This window comes from Ochotona curzoniae, unplaced genomic scaffold, assembly GCF_017591425.1.
Source record: "Ochotona curzoniae isolate NIBS_2020 unplaced genomic scaffold, NIBS_Ocur_1.0 scaffold_4506, whole genome shotgun sequence".
Taxonomy (NCBI): Eukaryota; Metazoa; Chordata; class Mammalia; order Lagomorpha; family Ochotonidae; genus Ochotona; species Ochotona curzoniae.
In genome coordinates, this window is record NW_024467119.1 from 40,146,321 (window position 1) to 40,160,508 (window position 14,188).

Genomic DNA, 14,188 nt, shown 5'->3' on the forward strand with positions numbered 1-14,188 from the left:
CGAGGGTAACAAGACTTGGATCAGGGATATCTTTTAAAAAGCTTTCAGAATATGATAAAGCAAACATTTAAATAGACACACCATTGAAGAAGTTACTCTGAATCCAAGAAGGAAGGGCTGGCATAAAAAGCCCATGAAAATGTATTTGATGCATTAGTCATTCAGGAAGTGAAAATTAAAATTTTCACATTAAAATCTGCATAAGAGACCTGAATGGAATTCTAGACTCCTGGTTTCAGCATGGCCAAGCTCTGATGTCAGCCATTTGAGCAGTGAACCCAGGATTACAAGATTAACAATCATATTAATATTCTCTCTGTAACTGCTTTTTCAAATAAATATTTTTAAACAGTATTTTTAAACAAAGATCAGCGGAAACTATCTCATGGGGTTTTGCTGTTTTTCTGTTGGTTTCATCTCTTCAAAACACTTTCTTCTGATTAAATCATTCAGTGACTCGTAGATCATGCAGTGGCATCATTTTCTTCAAGAAGGTTCTTGATTTTCATTTCTTTAGCTACACATTAGTCATTTGACAGCATGTTATTTAACTTCTTGGAGTTGTTAATTTCTTTTTTCTCCTTGATGTTGATTTTGTTTTGTGGCTTTTTATTTAAGGAGATGCATAGTAGCTGTGTAATGGAGACTGTCATATCTAGTAACATGTCATTTAACTTCATGGCATTGTAAATTTCTATTTTTCTTTCTATTGTTGATTTTGTATTATGACTTTTCATTTGAGAGGATGTACAGTAGCTGTGAAATGGAGACTAACATATCCAGATGTGGGGATGCAGTGTAGTATGCATTTCTACTTCCAGACAAAGATGGACTTACAATGAAACTGTTTACTGTATCTTGACAATAGAATGCTTGAGTCTCTGGCATTGTCCATGCCCGCAATGATGGACATATGACTAAGTAGGAAGAACTATATGTTAGTAATAATATAGAGGAACTAGGTGTGGGGGAGGGAATTGGGGAGGAGATAAGGGAATATGGAACTGTATCATAAAATGAAGAAGAAGAATAATAAAATGTTTTAAAAAAAAAAAAGGAAAAAGAAATAAGACACATCATTACCAAATAATTGCAAGGGAGTTGAGCTCCTGGAACATTCAACCCTGCTGGTAGTAATCAACAGTGGTACAACTGCTTTGGAAAAACAGCATTGTAGTTTTTAAAATTTTGAATATATATCCTATGATCAGCCATTTCACTACCAAATATTTACCCAAGAAAGTGAACATGAGTATCCATACAGCCTTACTGGTAATAATCAAAACTTGGGAAAACCCACATGTTCATCAACAGCTAAATGGAAAAACTAGCTTCAGAGTCCCTATACAATGAAATATGTCAGTGATAACAAGGAATTGCTTATTGATGCATGAAATTAAGCTAAGTGGATGTTTTTGCAAGTTAGGAAGAGCAGGGATCCAGTGTGATAGCCTGATGGTTAAATCCTCACCTTGTAAAGGTCAGGATCCTGTGAGTGCCAGTTAAAATCCTGGCTGCTCCATTTCCCATCCAGCTCCCTGCTTTGACCTGGGAAAGCAGTGGAGGACGGCTGAAAGCCTTGGGATCCCCCATACATGTGGGAGACCTGGAAGAAGCTCCTGGTTACTGGCTTCAAATTTGCTCAGCTCCAGCTGTTGTGGCCACTTGGGAGTGAGCCAGCAGATGGAAGATCTTTCTATGTATCTCCTTTGTGTATCTGCCTTTCCAATAAAAAGAAATAAATCTTTAAAAACAGCATGCCATATGAGGCTAGAAAAGGGAACATTATCTGTAGTGGCAAAAAGCTGATCAGTATTTGCATATTCAGGGAGTGGTGCAAAGGGGAAGGCGAGAGTAAGTAAAATCAACTGTAAAAACATTTTAGATTATGGTTGTATTGTTTGTGGTGATGTGTGTATGTGTGTATATGCATAGTAGCGGTCTTACACTTCTCATATGACACCTTTGCATCAAACATTCATTGTAAGCAGGTATTTATCAGTTTAAACATTAGTAAACTTGTAAAAAAAAGTTTTCAAAATGAAATTGAACAAGATATCTACTTAATCAGACGTTTTTATGAGACTATCATTTGTTTTAATGGCAGGTTCATAGCACTTTTTTCTCCACTGCCTTTATTGTTACTGAAGTGAAAGCTGCTTTACTCTGCATTGCTGCTTTTTTTTCTTAACTAATATATTACTTCAGATTTATGCTCTCTTGTTTCAAGTTATAATTTTACTCACATAATTCCTATAAATCATCAATATTAGCATCTTCATAGTTCCCAAAGTTTCCTTTTGGTTATGCCACACTAGATTTTTTAAATGATATAAGGCAAGTACATTTCATGTGCTTTTTGATCAGATTCAGAAACATAGTCACCTTGTCTACACCACGACCTCCCCACCTGCGTTTCCAACTTCTTGCCTTGCTTTTTAATTTTTTATGGTGACATACTTCTTGGTTCACTTTCTACACCATCACAGACAAATTTTACCTAAGTGTTTTATAAGAATTATTTGAACTTCATTGATTCTGTCTATCACTGTTCTAGGATACACATAGATTTCACACTGTTAAATCATGTCTTACCACCAGGTTTTCTGTTCCTTTCTCTCCACGTCTCATAGAAACAACTAGCTCTGCTCTTGTGGTCTGTAACCTAGTTCATGGAATCACTAAGAACACATCACTCCAGAACTATCTCAAGAATCTCCCCTCTTCCATATTCAGCTCATTTCTCTGCCTTAGAAATGTCTCTACTTTCCCATTGTAAATATCTGTGGCTCTATGACTTCACATTCTCATCCACAGTCTATAGCAAGCATCTCTGAACTCATGGCCTGCTCCCTCTCTGCTGTTGTCTCTCCATTCTCTGGCTTCTAACACACACTAGATTATAGGGGTCACGGTACTTACAGGATAGACAAGTCCTCCCTTAATCAAATATTGTGTAGGGTATATCTTCAAAAATAATCAGAAGGATTTAAAAACTACATTCATTGATAATCCACCAATTTAGAATATAACTGATCAATTCTAAAAGTAAATGCCTAGTAATAATAGTATAGTTAGGACAAGACCAGTCAGAAGAACGTATTTTTTAATGCCTCAAATTTGTTACCACTTGAAAAATTGTTAGCTGACAAATTTAAAATATAGGAATTGATTATATGCTTTCATTCTGTATGAAACTAATAGTTCATTATATCCTCAGAATTTCAATTAAAAATGATGAATTATTTGAAGAGTGTATTACTCAAAGTATGAACTATAAATGTGAGTTCAGGTATACAATACTTTACTCAAGGTTTATTTGTTTTTTTCTTTTGCCTCAAAGAGTTTCTTTGGTTTGTATGAGTTAATAAGAGCTCAAATGATCTCTGAGACCACAAAGAGTAAGATTTCAAAGCTTTATCTCAATTTATGAATCACATTCAGCTTCTCTATAAATTTGTGTTTATTGTAACCAATTTGTATTTTTGTTCTACTTATCATCATTTTCTAAATGCCTATTAACTCATTTTTACATAGACTAAAAATCAAGCACAATTTTTACTGCATGTTTATTAGTAATATAAAATAACACATTGACATTTGGTTAGGACACTTATAGTTCTGTTGGCAATGATGCAGCATAGTTTTTCATTATAATCAATTATTATATAATGCTCCCATTTCTGTTCTATCACCTTGTGATTTTAAATTTTTATTTGTTAATATAAACAGAAATCATTGTATTTCTTGAATACAATTCTAAGATAGTCATACTTCCCTTTTCCCTTCCTTTCCTTCCTCACCTCTTCTCCTTCCTTCCTTTTCTTTTTCTTTAGTTTTTGCAGAACCTTGATTTCAGTCCACATAATCACAGGCTTAATGCACTGTTAACCATAAAACAATAAAATAATAGAAAGTATAAACAAGAGTAAAAACCAATCAAAAAATGTTTCATTCCTATTCTTTTTGATTGCCATATCAACTACCTAATAGCAGAAAAAACATATAGAAGCCAAAAAAATTTACTAATTACATAGAATTGTACAGTATATTTATGTTGGATGAAGTAAAAAAAATAAGTATTTGATAAGCTACAAGCATGAACAGTTACAAAATATAGAAGTTAAAAGTCTTTGTGAACATTTTCCTAGTACTTGATATGATGAATTTTTAAAGCTCTTGTTATAAATAAATCATAGACTAGTTCTAGAGTTAAAAATGTTCTCAAATGATATCTTCCCAAACATTGTTCTTTGGGATATAGTGAACATAAGAATCCGAGACAGAGCATTCTTCCCACAAAAAGCCCGATCTAGAAATGGGGAGAGGAGAAAACCAAGGATAACCTTCATTGAGTCACAGACTTGCTTTTTTTTCTATTGTCCAGTATTTAAATAGCTTTGTACTTAGATGAAAGGGCATAATAGTTTTTATTATTTGTTCATGACCAATTTCTTCATTTTTTTCCATTTATAAAACTGATAGTGAGCAAAAAACACTGTCAGAACTGGGAATAATTGTCATTACCTATTATAATGATTCCACATTTGACATTATAAAAAACAAGTGATTTTTCTCTAGCAGCAGGCACCAATCCAACAACATAGAAAACCCCCCAGGAATTCGTTGTAAAATAAAATATTCTTGTGAAATACTTCAGTGATCAACAAGAGCTGATAAACATACTCTCTTACAAATAATATGCCATTTCCATGTAAATTAACAACTCTAACTAGAATATCAATTTAATGTCAAATGGGGTTTAATCTTATGCTATGGTAAGAATTAATGACTTAGACATTTTGCTGGCGGTTTGTGCCATATGTTGTTTTTAACAGAACTGCAAATTTTGTTTCTTCTCTTCTGTTTTTAAAATTTACTAATCTTGGAGGCACAGTCAGAGGAAGACTGGTAAAGAGAGTCCATGGCTCTGGTTCATTCTGCCAAAGCCCACAGGGCCAAAGACACGTCAAGGCCAGAAGTAGGAGCTAGGAACACAGCCAAGAAATGACGACCAAAATTTCCCATGTGCGTAACTGAACCATCACCACTGATGCCAAGGGTCAACATCAGAAGGGTGCTAGAGCAGGAACTGATGTAAACTACAGAACCCTGGACACTGATACAGGACCAATGTCTTACATAGTAGTTTTCTCCTTTTCCTCTCTCCTTCCTCCTTTCTCCTCATTAATATATTTTATGATGTGGTTCCATGGACACAGGGTTTCTTCTCCTACATCCCTCCCATTGTCCCTGTCACCCACCCCCCAATTTTGCCCATTTCAATGTCTCATTTCCAATTTGAATTATTTTAACTTCTTTCTCTTGCCTAATAGCTCTAGCGAGGACTTCCAATACTATGTTAAATAGCAATGGTGAAAGCGAATATCCTTCTCTAGTTCCAGATCCTTGTGGAAAAGTGTTCAGTCATTTCCCATTCAGTGTGATGCTAACACTGGATTTTGTATATTGCTTTGATTGTGTTGTAGAATTTTCCTTCTATGCCTATCTTGCTTAGCCTTTTTAGCATGAAATGGTGTTGGATGTTATCAAATGCTTTCTCTGCATCTATTGGAATGAACATATGGTTTTATTCACTTTGTTAATGTGGTGTATCACATTTATAGATTTGTGCATATGAAACAATCGTGGCATGCCAGGGATGAGTCCTATGGGTGAATGATCTGTCTGATGTACTGTTGGATTTTGTTGGTTAGTATATCGTTTAGAATTTTGTGTCTGTATTGATCAGGGATATCAGTCTGTAGTTTTCTTTCTCTGCTGTGCCTTTATCTGGCTTTGGTGTTAAGGTGGTAATTGGCTTCATAGAAAGAGCTGGGGAGGATTATCTCCCTTTCTATTTTGAATAGCTTGTAAAAGATAGGGGTAAGTTCTTGAAACATTTGGTAGAAGCAATCCAGGCCTGGGCTTTTCTTTGTTGGAAGGGATTAAGTTACTGGTTCAATTTCCATCCTGGTTATAGGTCTATTGAGATTTTTAATTACCTCACGATTCAATTTTGGAAATATATTATCGATCTTGTTGGAAAACATTCAATATTCTTAGTGGCTATTAATACTCTTATGGTAATTGATTTTAAACTCATGAGTATTAAGCTTAGGTCATCCTTACTATTTAACACAAATACTTTCTAAATTCCTATCATTTTAGACAAATAATCAATAATAACTTTCTTTTAGAATTGAGTAGCAATCAATAATACTGAAAACACTACAGTTTCCTGACAGTAAATTGAGATTGAACTTTTTTACTTTGGGAGAGTAAGTTCAGGTACTATTACAATTAAGGAGACTGTTCGTATCTTGATTTTTGTCATTACTTAATCATTCAGTCCACAAGAGCAACACATAGGGACTGGCACTGGCCTAATGAACAGTGCTGTAACTTGCAATGTCATTATCCTATGTGATTACTGGTTCCTGTCCTGACTGCCCTGCTTCTGATCTGGCTCCCTGCTAATGCATTTGGGAAATTAACTGAAGATGGCTCAAGTACTTGGTTTCAGGCACTGGGGACAGGGAACCAGATGAAGTTTCTGGCTTCAGCCCTAGGCCAGCCCTGACGATTGTGGCCATTTGGGGGAGTTAATTGGCAGATGGAAGATGGAAGTCTGTCTCTCTCTCTATCTCTTCAAGTCTTGAACTCTTTCAAATAAGTTAAAAAAAAATCTCCAAAAAATAACTTCATCCTGGACTCTCCCATGTGTGGCAGGGCAATCCCTGCTGCTTTCCTGCATCATTACCAACAGGCTGTACATTAAAAGCAGCTGAGATGTGAACCATTTTCCATATCAGATGCTGGTGTTGCAGGCACTGGCTTCACACACTATGTCATAATGCTAATCCGTAGGTTGTGCTTTAATTCAATTCTCTACAAACTTTTTGAAGTACCTTGCAGAGAAATAGATTCATGCTGATATTTGAGTGAACTTTAGTTCTTAACGGTGTGGGTGGGAAGAATGTCCAGAGGTGCATGTATAGAGGGGATAGGAAATGAACATTTAAAACAAACCAGGATTGTCTATCACTGGAAACTAATGTCTGCATTTGAATGCTTTTGGTAAATAGTTTTATTCCTGTCATTATTAATTTGGCAATATCCTTGATTATAATACTTCATTTTGCATCCCATGGTTTGCATTGCAGAAATATAGCTTAAGAATGCTACTGCCTAGATAAAGAGACATGTAAAAGTTATCTCTGTGCAATACATCTGTGCCCTTCATCTGTTAAAAGAGGGTGCGGAGGTAATAGTCTTTGATAAGGCATGAAGCCACTGAAATAGCTTGGTTGAATTTGTAGTGCTTGGACATTAACATAATATCTTTATTCAATTTATGATTAAAATCATTTACTACGACAATAGATATAACAGAAACAGTGATGTTATGTATTGAAATTATAAGAGCTTTGTTACAATACTTCCTAATTCATAGCTGGGTCTGCAGTCTGAGAACAAATGATTTTGAGAATAAAATAGGGATCTTTTGAAAATGAAAAACATTGTTTTATTTTGAAATGAAATAAGAGAGAAAAAGAGCTAATACTGAATGTCTGCTTCAGCCTGCATATCTACATTCTCTTTGATAAAATCAGCATGTTCAAGCAAGGAAGATACTGATTACCTATTAAGCAACTGAAGAGACTAAAGCTTATAAGTACTTGGTAGTTTTCTATGGTCATGCAACAAGACAAATTTGTTTCATTGGTAGATATATTTCTTCTAGATTAAGTACTTCTTTGTTTTATCAAACTTATTTAAAGGAAAACTAAACCTTAGGCTTACATGTTAACTATTGTTAGATTAGAAGTCATAGGGTAAAGAAAAATAACTTCTTTCATATAAAATTACAGTAAAGAAAGAAGTCAAAATGGTACAATTTAAAGTTTTTTCAATATTCCCCTAAGTTTATCAATTATTGGGAAATTTGGCTTCATATCAAACATAGATTTAACCAATTGATAAAGAATTAAGCACTAAATTTGTATGAAATTATATTTTCAAAGTTGATCTCATACAAATAGAGCAGAGTAGTAATCAGAGGCTAGATAAGGCGGGAAAAAAGTGGGGAAAATTGATTGCTTTATGCAGATCCTGTACCATCATTTCTTTTTAAGAGTGTAATGCTATTAGGGGAAGAGCAAATTTCCTTTTTACTCAGCAGAAGCAGCAGCTGGGAGGAAAGTTCCAACTATTTCAGTTGTTTTAAATGAAATTTCAACTTAATCAATACTAAATTTGTCTTAGGAATACTTTCTGCTTTATGAAAACTTTGGAAATTCTTTGGTTTTGGAAAACTAACACTATGTTTAATGCTGAATGTCCAAGTCCTTGTTCTCTGATTTTTCTGCTCTTGTTGTGAAACAACCCCTTATACTAGTTGGAGGTATTGCTATAGAACCCCCTAACTTGGATCTGCTCGTCTGACACACAGAAATACAATCACTAAGATTGGATTTGATAAGTATCTAAGTAGATACTTATTGTCAAAGAACAGACTGAGAAGCTGGGTGGCTACTGCTTAATTCCCAGGCTTGTGGAGGCTCAACTTGAGGCTGACAGGTGCATGTTCAGCTTGTGTCCAAGTCCCTGAGTGATAAGTAGGCTTCACAAGGTCTGGGTGGTGGGGGTGTTCATTTGGGCATTAATTATATTTTGCTCCAGAACTGGAATTTCTCTAAATGGACCTGGAATCCCCCTAAAATAACCCTGTAGACAGTGCTGCCCAATGTGTTTAGCTATTAAAGAAGCAACTGACTCCTCAACTCCATTTATTAAGCTATCCTGGGCCCAGCTGGACTGATGGCTCGATTCAGTGAACACTTTTAGCCTTTCCAAGGGAATGGGGAAATCCCTGTAAGGGTTAGGGAATGGCTGTCAGTGAAATCTTGCCTAGGCTTTTCGAGACACTTCATACATAAACTTGGTTTTTCTCTTGTATTCCTTAATTTCATTCCAGATTAACTCCCATCTTTCTTGATGCCTCCATTCTTCTTTCTCATGTAATTGAGTCATTTCTGAATTTCCCATTTTTTTATATTAATTGCTTTTGCAAGTCCTTTCTGTTATGCATTTTATTTACATGTTGTAGAGAAGGTAAATGGATATGAGTCTGCAGTCTTGATCAACTTGTTCCTCTGCTTGAAAATAACATATAGTTTCAAAAACGGGGGAAACAAAAAAGAAAAAGAAATATAAATAGTTTAATGTATAAAATGAGTACAATTTTATTGTTGAAAATCAGACTTTATACCATATATACCACATTATATATTAATACTTCATGTGTATATGCATATAAATCACAGGCCAGAAGTAATTGATCCTTCATTCTCTGGTTCACTTCCAAAATGGCTACAACATCTAAGGTCTTGGCCAGGCTAAAGCCAAGAAAAAGGATGTTTCATCCAGGTCTCCCATGTGGTGTCAGGAGCCCAGGCTTGCACTATCTTCTCCAAGTGCATTTGCAATGAGCTGGAGCAGAAGCATAGCAGCCAAAACGTAAACTGGTATCAGAACACTGGCCCAGAGGAGAATCAAGATGGTGGAACAGGGGGATATAGTGACTTTGTACTGGAAGCTATCATATCCAGATGTGAGGATACAATGCAGTATGCATCTCTATTTCCAGACAAAGATGGACTCCCAATGAAACTGTTTACTATATCTTGATAATAGGATGCTGGACTGTCTGCCATTGTCCATGCTCGCAATGATGGACATAGGACTGTGTATGAAGAACTATAGTTTAGTAATGATATAGGGGAATTCAGTGAGGGAGAGGGAACTGGGGAGGAGATAAAGGAAACCCCAAGGCCTATAGAACTATACTATAAAATGATAATAAAAGGAAGTAAAATTAAAAAAAAAACTGGCCCAGACAGATTATTCCTATTCAAGAATATATCTTGAATTCTTTCCACTTAGTTCTGTGTTCACTTTTTAAAATCTAACTTAAATGAAAAACCTACTAAACTGACAATTTTATAACTTTAACATTTTCAGTTATATTATGAACTTGTTCTGTTTTAAAATATTCTTTAATAAAATGTTTTATTAGTGATACCATCTTTTTATAATAAGCATTTTTTATCTTGTCTTTTGTTACTTGTATTGCTTCCAGTTTTCTGAATCTTAAACTGCTTTGAGAACAATGATAGAGATAACTTTCCAATGCATGTGTGGTTATGTCCTGTAGGTAAATAAAATAAAACTTCCAAATCTAATATTGCAAACAAATCTGTAGAAAATTCGAGGTACTGTCATGTGGGATTGACTTACTATTCTTTCCTTTAAGGCATGTTTAACAAAATCGGTTCACACATAGGATGCACTACTTTGTTCAACCTTGTTTTGATTTGTGTGTTTGTAAGTCTGTGTGTGCACAAACAGAAGAGATGACACTGCTTATGAAGGTGCTTTCGGTGGTTGCGAGTTCTTTTCGGTGTCATCTCTTTCCAGTGTTAGTGCTTTTCTGTTTGCCACCACAAACCCAAAATACCAGATGCTGCAAGCCAGGCAGGAGGTTTTAATCCAGCAGGAAAGAATGCCATGGAGATCTGAGTAGAGGCAGAGAGCAAGGGAAAGGGGGATGAGCAAGAAGGAAGGGTCAGGCACACCAGGAGTGTGATTTATGGCTCAGGGCAGATATCATGGGGCCGTGAGGGATTGGTAGATGGGGCCGTGGGTGGGCCACAAGGATTGGTGGATAGTCTGTCAGGACCAGGGATTGGTAGGTGCGGAGTAGAGGACCAGGGGGAGGGGCCACAAGGGACTGATGGATAGGCCATTAGATAGGGTGCCATGAGGCTATAGTTGATTGATTGGCAGAAACAGGATTACGAAGTTACATCAGATTGGTGGAGAACAGGGTGGTAAGAAAAATGCTGTGGATTCCACAGTAATGGGGTCTTATCAATCTTTAGGACAGAAGTTCAAGTCACTTCTCACAGTTATCCAAAAGTAAAGGTTATTTTTCGTTTCATTTCAAACAAAGCTAGCAGTGGAAGAAATCTGGAAATCCAAGGTACTTTTTTTTTTTTTTTTTTGCCTTAGTTCTTTAGCTTTCAGAAGGCAGAAGCCAAAGAGCAAAAACACAAAATCTATCTTTTTTAGATTCAGGGAGATAGTTGTTCTCAAGGGAACATCTTTTGTTTTTCTTATAGATGTATCTTTGTAGAATCTACTCTTCACTCTGAATAGGATAACATCAAATTTCTAGCTACTTCTAGCTGTACTATCCTCCAGTTTAGCCTTTCAGGCCCTATAAACAAAGACCCCCAGAAACATAACTGCATTTGAACTGTTTGAATTTCCCCTCATAATAGAATACATGTTATGGAGAGTCACAGCATGTCTTAGTAAAGTATTCAAAAAGATTTTGCAAGACATGACCTTGTGTTATGTAATTTGAGAAAAGGCTCAAGGATACAGGATTGTCCTAGAGTTCGCTTGCTGTCATGAATCAGAAGTGAATTAATGGTTTGATATATTAATGGTATATTGATGACTGTTGAGAAGTGAGACTTGCCATTCCAATTTGCTTGGGACAGGCATTTCTGGAACATGACATTTTTATTGCCCAAATGGAGAACATCTCAGGCAAATTATGAGTGAGTGGCCCACTCTACAATGCAGGTGAAATAAAAATAGGCTAGGTGAAGAATAATCATTCATACTGATTAAAACTTGGGCTATTTGGCCATTTGTGGTTTTGGGAAATGTTTGTGGTGTGTGTGTGTGTGTGTGTGTGTGTGTGTGTGTGTGTGTGTGTGTGTGTGTGTGTGTGTGTGTGTGGACTAGTTATGGTAATAGAGTGGCCTTATCTAATGGTGTTCTATGGGGATATGAATGTTCAGTAGGAGAACTCTGTCTGCATATGGGGATCAGACCAGCTCTTGGGACACTGCATCTTCTAGCTCCAGGACACTTCTTAGCTGCCAGGAGCCGATTTTCATTTTTCCAATTTTCGACTTAGGGGATTTGCAGGCTATTTCAAAATGGGCTAACTGTACAGATCTGACCTTGCTGGTGTGGAGAGCCTTCACTTCAGCCATACTGGATCTGTGGACTAATGAGAAACTCTGGGGTTTTAGACACTGAGTAATGCAAAATGTCTATATTATGTCAGTATAATTATTCAATAAAAATAATGCTTTAGTTGAGTTTAAAAGTTGAATTTCTGATTGTTAAAATGTATTTCTAAAAACAGACACTTTATGTTGTCTTTAATATGTCAGTGTTGTTTCCAGTACTACCACAGGAAAAGCCAATGTATTTGACATAGAGCACACTCATTTCACTGAACATATTAACATTTTGGTAAGCACAAAATGTTAATACATGAGTATTTTATAAAATGCTCATTAATGTTAGATGTTGTCTTATAGTTATACATTATATTTTATTAAATACAAATATGTGCAAATGGTAAAAAGTTCTGACTTAAGTTAAAATATATTTTTCATATCCATTATGGAAAAGAAATACTGTAATATGTTTTCAGATTTGCTGTTTAATATTAGGAGAAAATATAAATGGTGGTATGAATATTTGTTTTTTGGAAAACATTTAACCAATTGATGATATTAGTTTATTTTAGTTTACTCATAAAGATTATAGTGCCAGTTAAATTGTCAAGCATCATTTTAATGTATAACCTTGGTAAAATTATTTCAGCTGCCTTAAACTCAATTTTATGGTACCATACATTAGTGAAATCAATGAGTTAAGAATTAGTCTTTATAATAATGGTGAAAGTAATGTGGCATTAATTATATTATTTACTATATTCATTACATTTTCTCTAGACACTGAAGACTACCTCGAGGTAATAACTGCAACAGACTCAGGAGTCAGCTCTACTGGGCATATGAGCCAGAGAAAGGAAACTGAAGACTTGCCAGAAGCTTCCATAAGCACTGTCCCACTGGCAGTGGTGGTTCCCACTGAAATTCCATGTGAGGTTAGTAACAATGCCTTGTTATTTAAGTGACCCTGCTGTTCTAAGAGACATTGCACTTCCTTGGGATGTTTGTCCTAGCACAGCTGGCATTTTAGTCAACTTTTTTCATAACTGTGTCATTCTAGAACAAAGCCTGGTAATCTGAAGGCATTTGATAAATATCTGTTGAATCATTAAATATTGAAGGATATGAGAATATCACTTGACACTTTGCAAACAAATATGTAGCAACAATCCTATCCAATTACCTATGAGAAACTTGGACTCATCATTCTAATGAAGGGAAACAATCATTGAATTGGATTTTAAAGCACCTATTTCTGAGAGAACCAATTTCTTAATTATGAAATACCTCTTAAAGGTTGATATTATTAAATGAAAATATCATAAGAGCTGCAAGAACTTGGATTTCCAGGAGTGAGAGTATAATGTTGGGAAAGGATTTCTGCTTAGATGGTTGTACGAAAACGTGTCTTGCTCTAAAGTCTTCCATGGGAAGAATTGGTGAAATGATCCTGGTGGAGCCTGAACTACAACACTGCTGATATCTTTGGGCAATGATTTTGGGCTTCCACATCTGGAGCATTCTCCAGAGGAATGAGCTGAGAATACCAGCGAGCCTTACAGTTATTGCAGGTGGAAGCCCATCAATTTACATGACCTGATGACACCCACTGAATGGTTGATCCTGCTTCAGTGACTAAGATAGGGGAAAAGTGTATGTAGTTGTGTAACATCTACATCTCTCACTCCCACTCCTTTCCCTTCCTTAAGTAAAAACACCTCCAGAACAAAAAGCTACTATGAAGCTACCCTGGAGACTCCAGAAAGCTGACTGTTCAGGATTGAGGGAACTGACAGAGATGATCAGACAAGGAAAATTTACAACCCACTTGGAAGACTCCAGAATTGAAAGTGTGGAGATTAGGCAAAAGGACCGGAACCAGCAGCTCCTATTGAGTTAGAGATAATGGCCAAGAGAGAAAAGAACTGTAATAAAGGATAAATGGGAACAATTCTCAAGTAGATGAAATCAAAGCAGAAACTAAAAATATCTGATGAGGAGTTATGCAGAAAGCCTAAATAGCTACTTTTAAAAATATCCACAACATTAAAATGGGAACACTATGAAACCCTCACATTACCAAAGTGACAACAAAATCAGTTCAAAATTAAACTTCACTGCCCTCTGGGCAAAGATAT

General features: G+C 35.8%; 1 protein-coding gene across 2 annotated transcripts in view; it reads left to right on the forward strand.

Annotated features, from left to right (window-relative positions):
• Positions 1–14,188, forward strand: part of BANK1 (B cell scaffold protein with ankyrin repeats 1) — a 253,141-nt gene that overhangs the window by 52,252 nt on the left and 186,701 nt on the right. For both annotated transcript variants that reach the window (XM_040967018.1, XM_040967019.1), the window contains exon 3: positions 12,831–12,985. In XM_040967018.1, the coding sequence (XP_040822952.1) occupies positions 12,831–12,985 (155 nt within the window). The remainder of the gene's footprint in view (positions 1–12,830; positions 12,986–14,188) is intronic.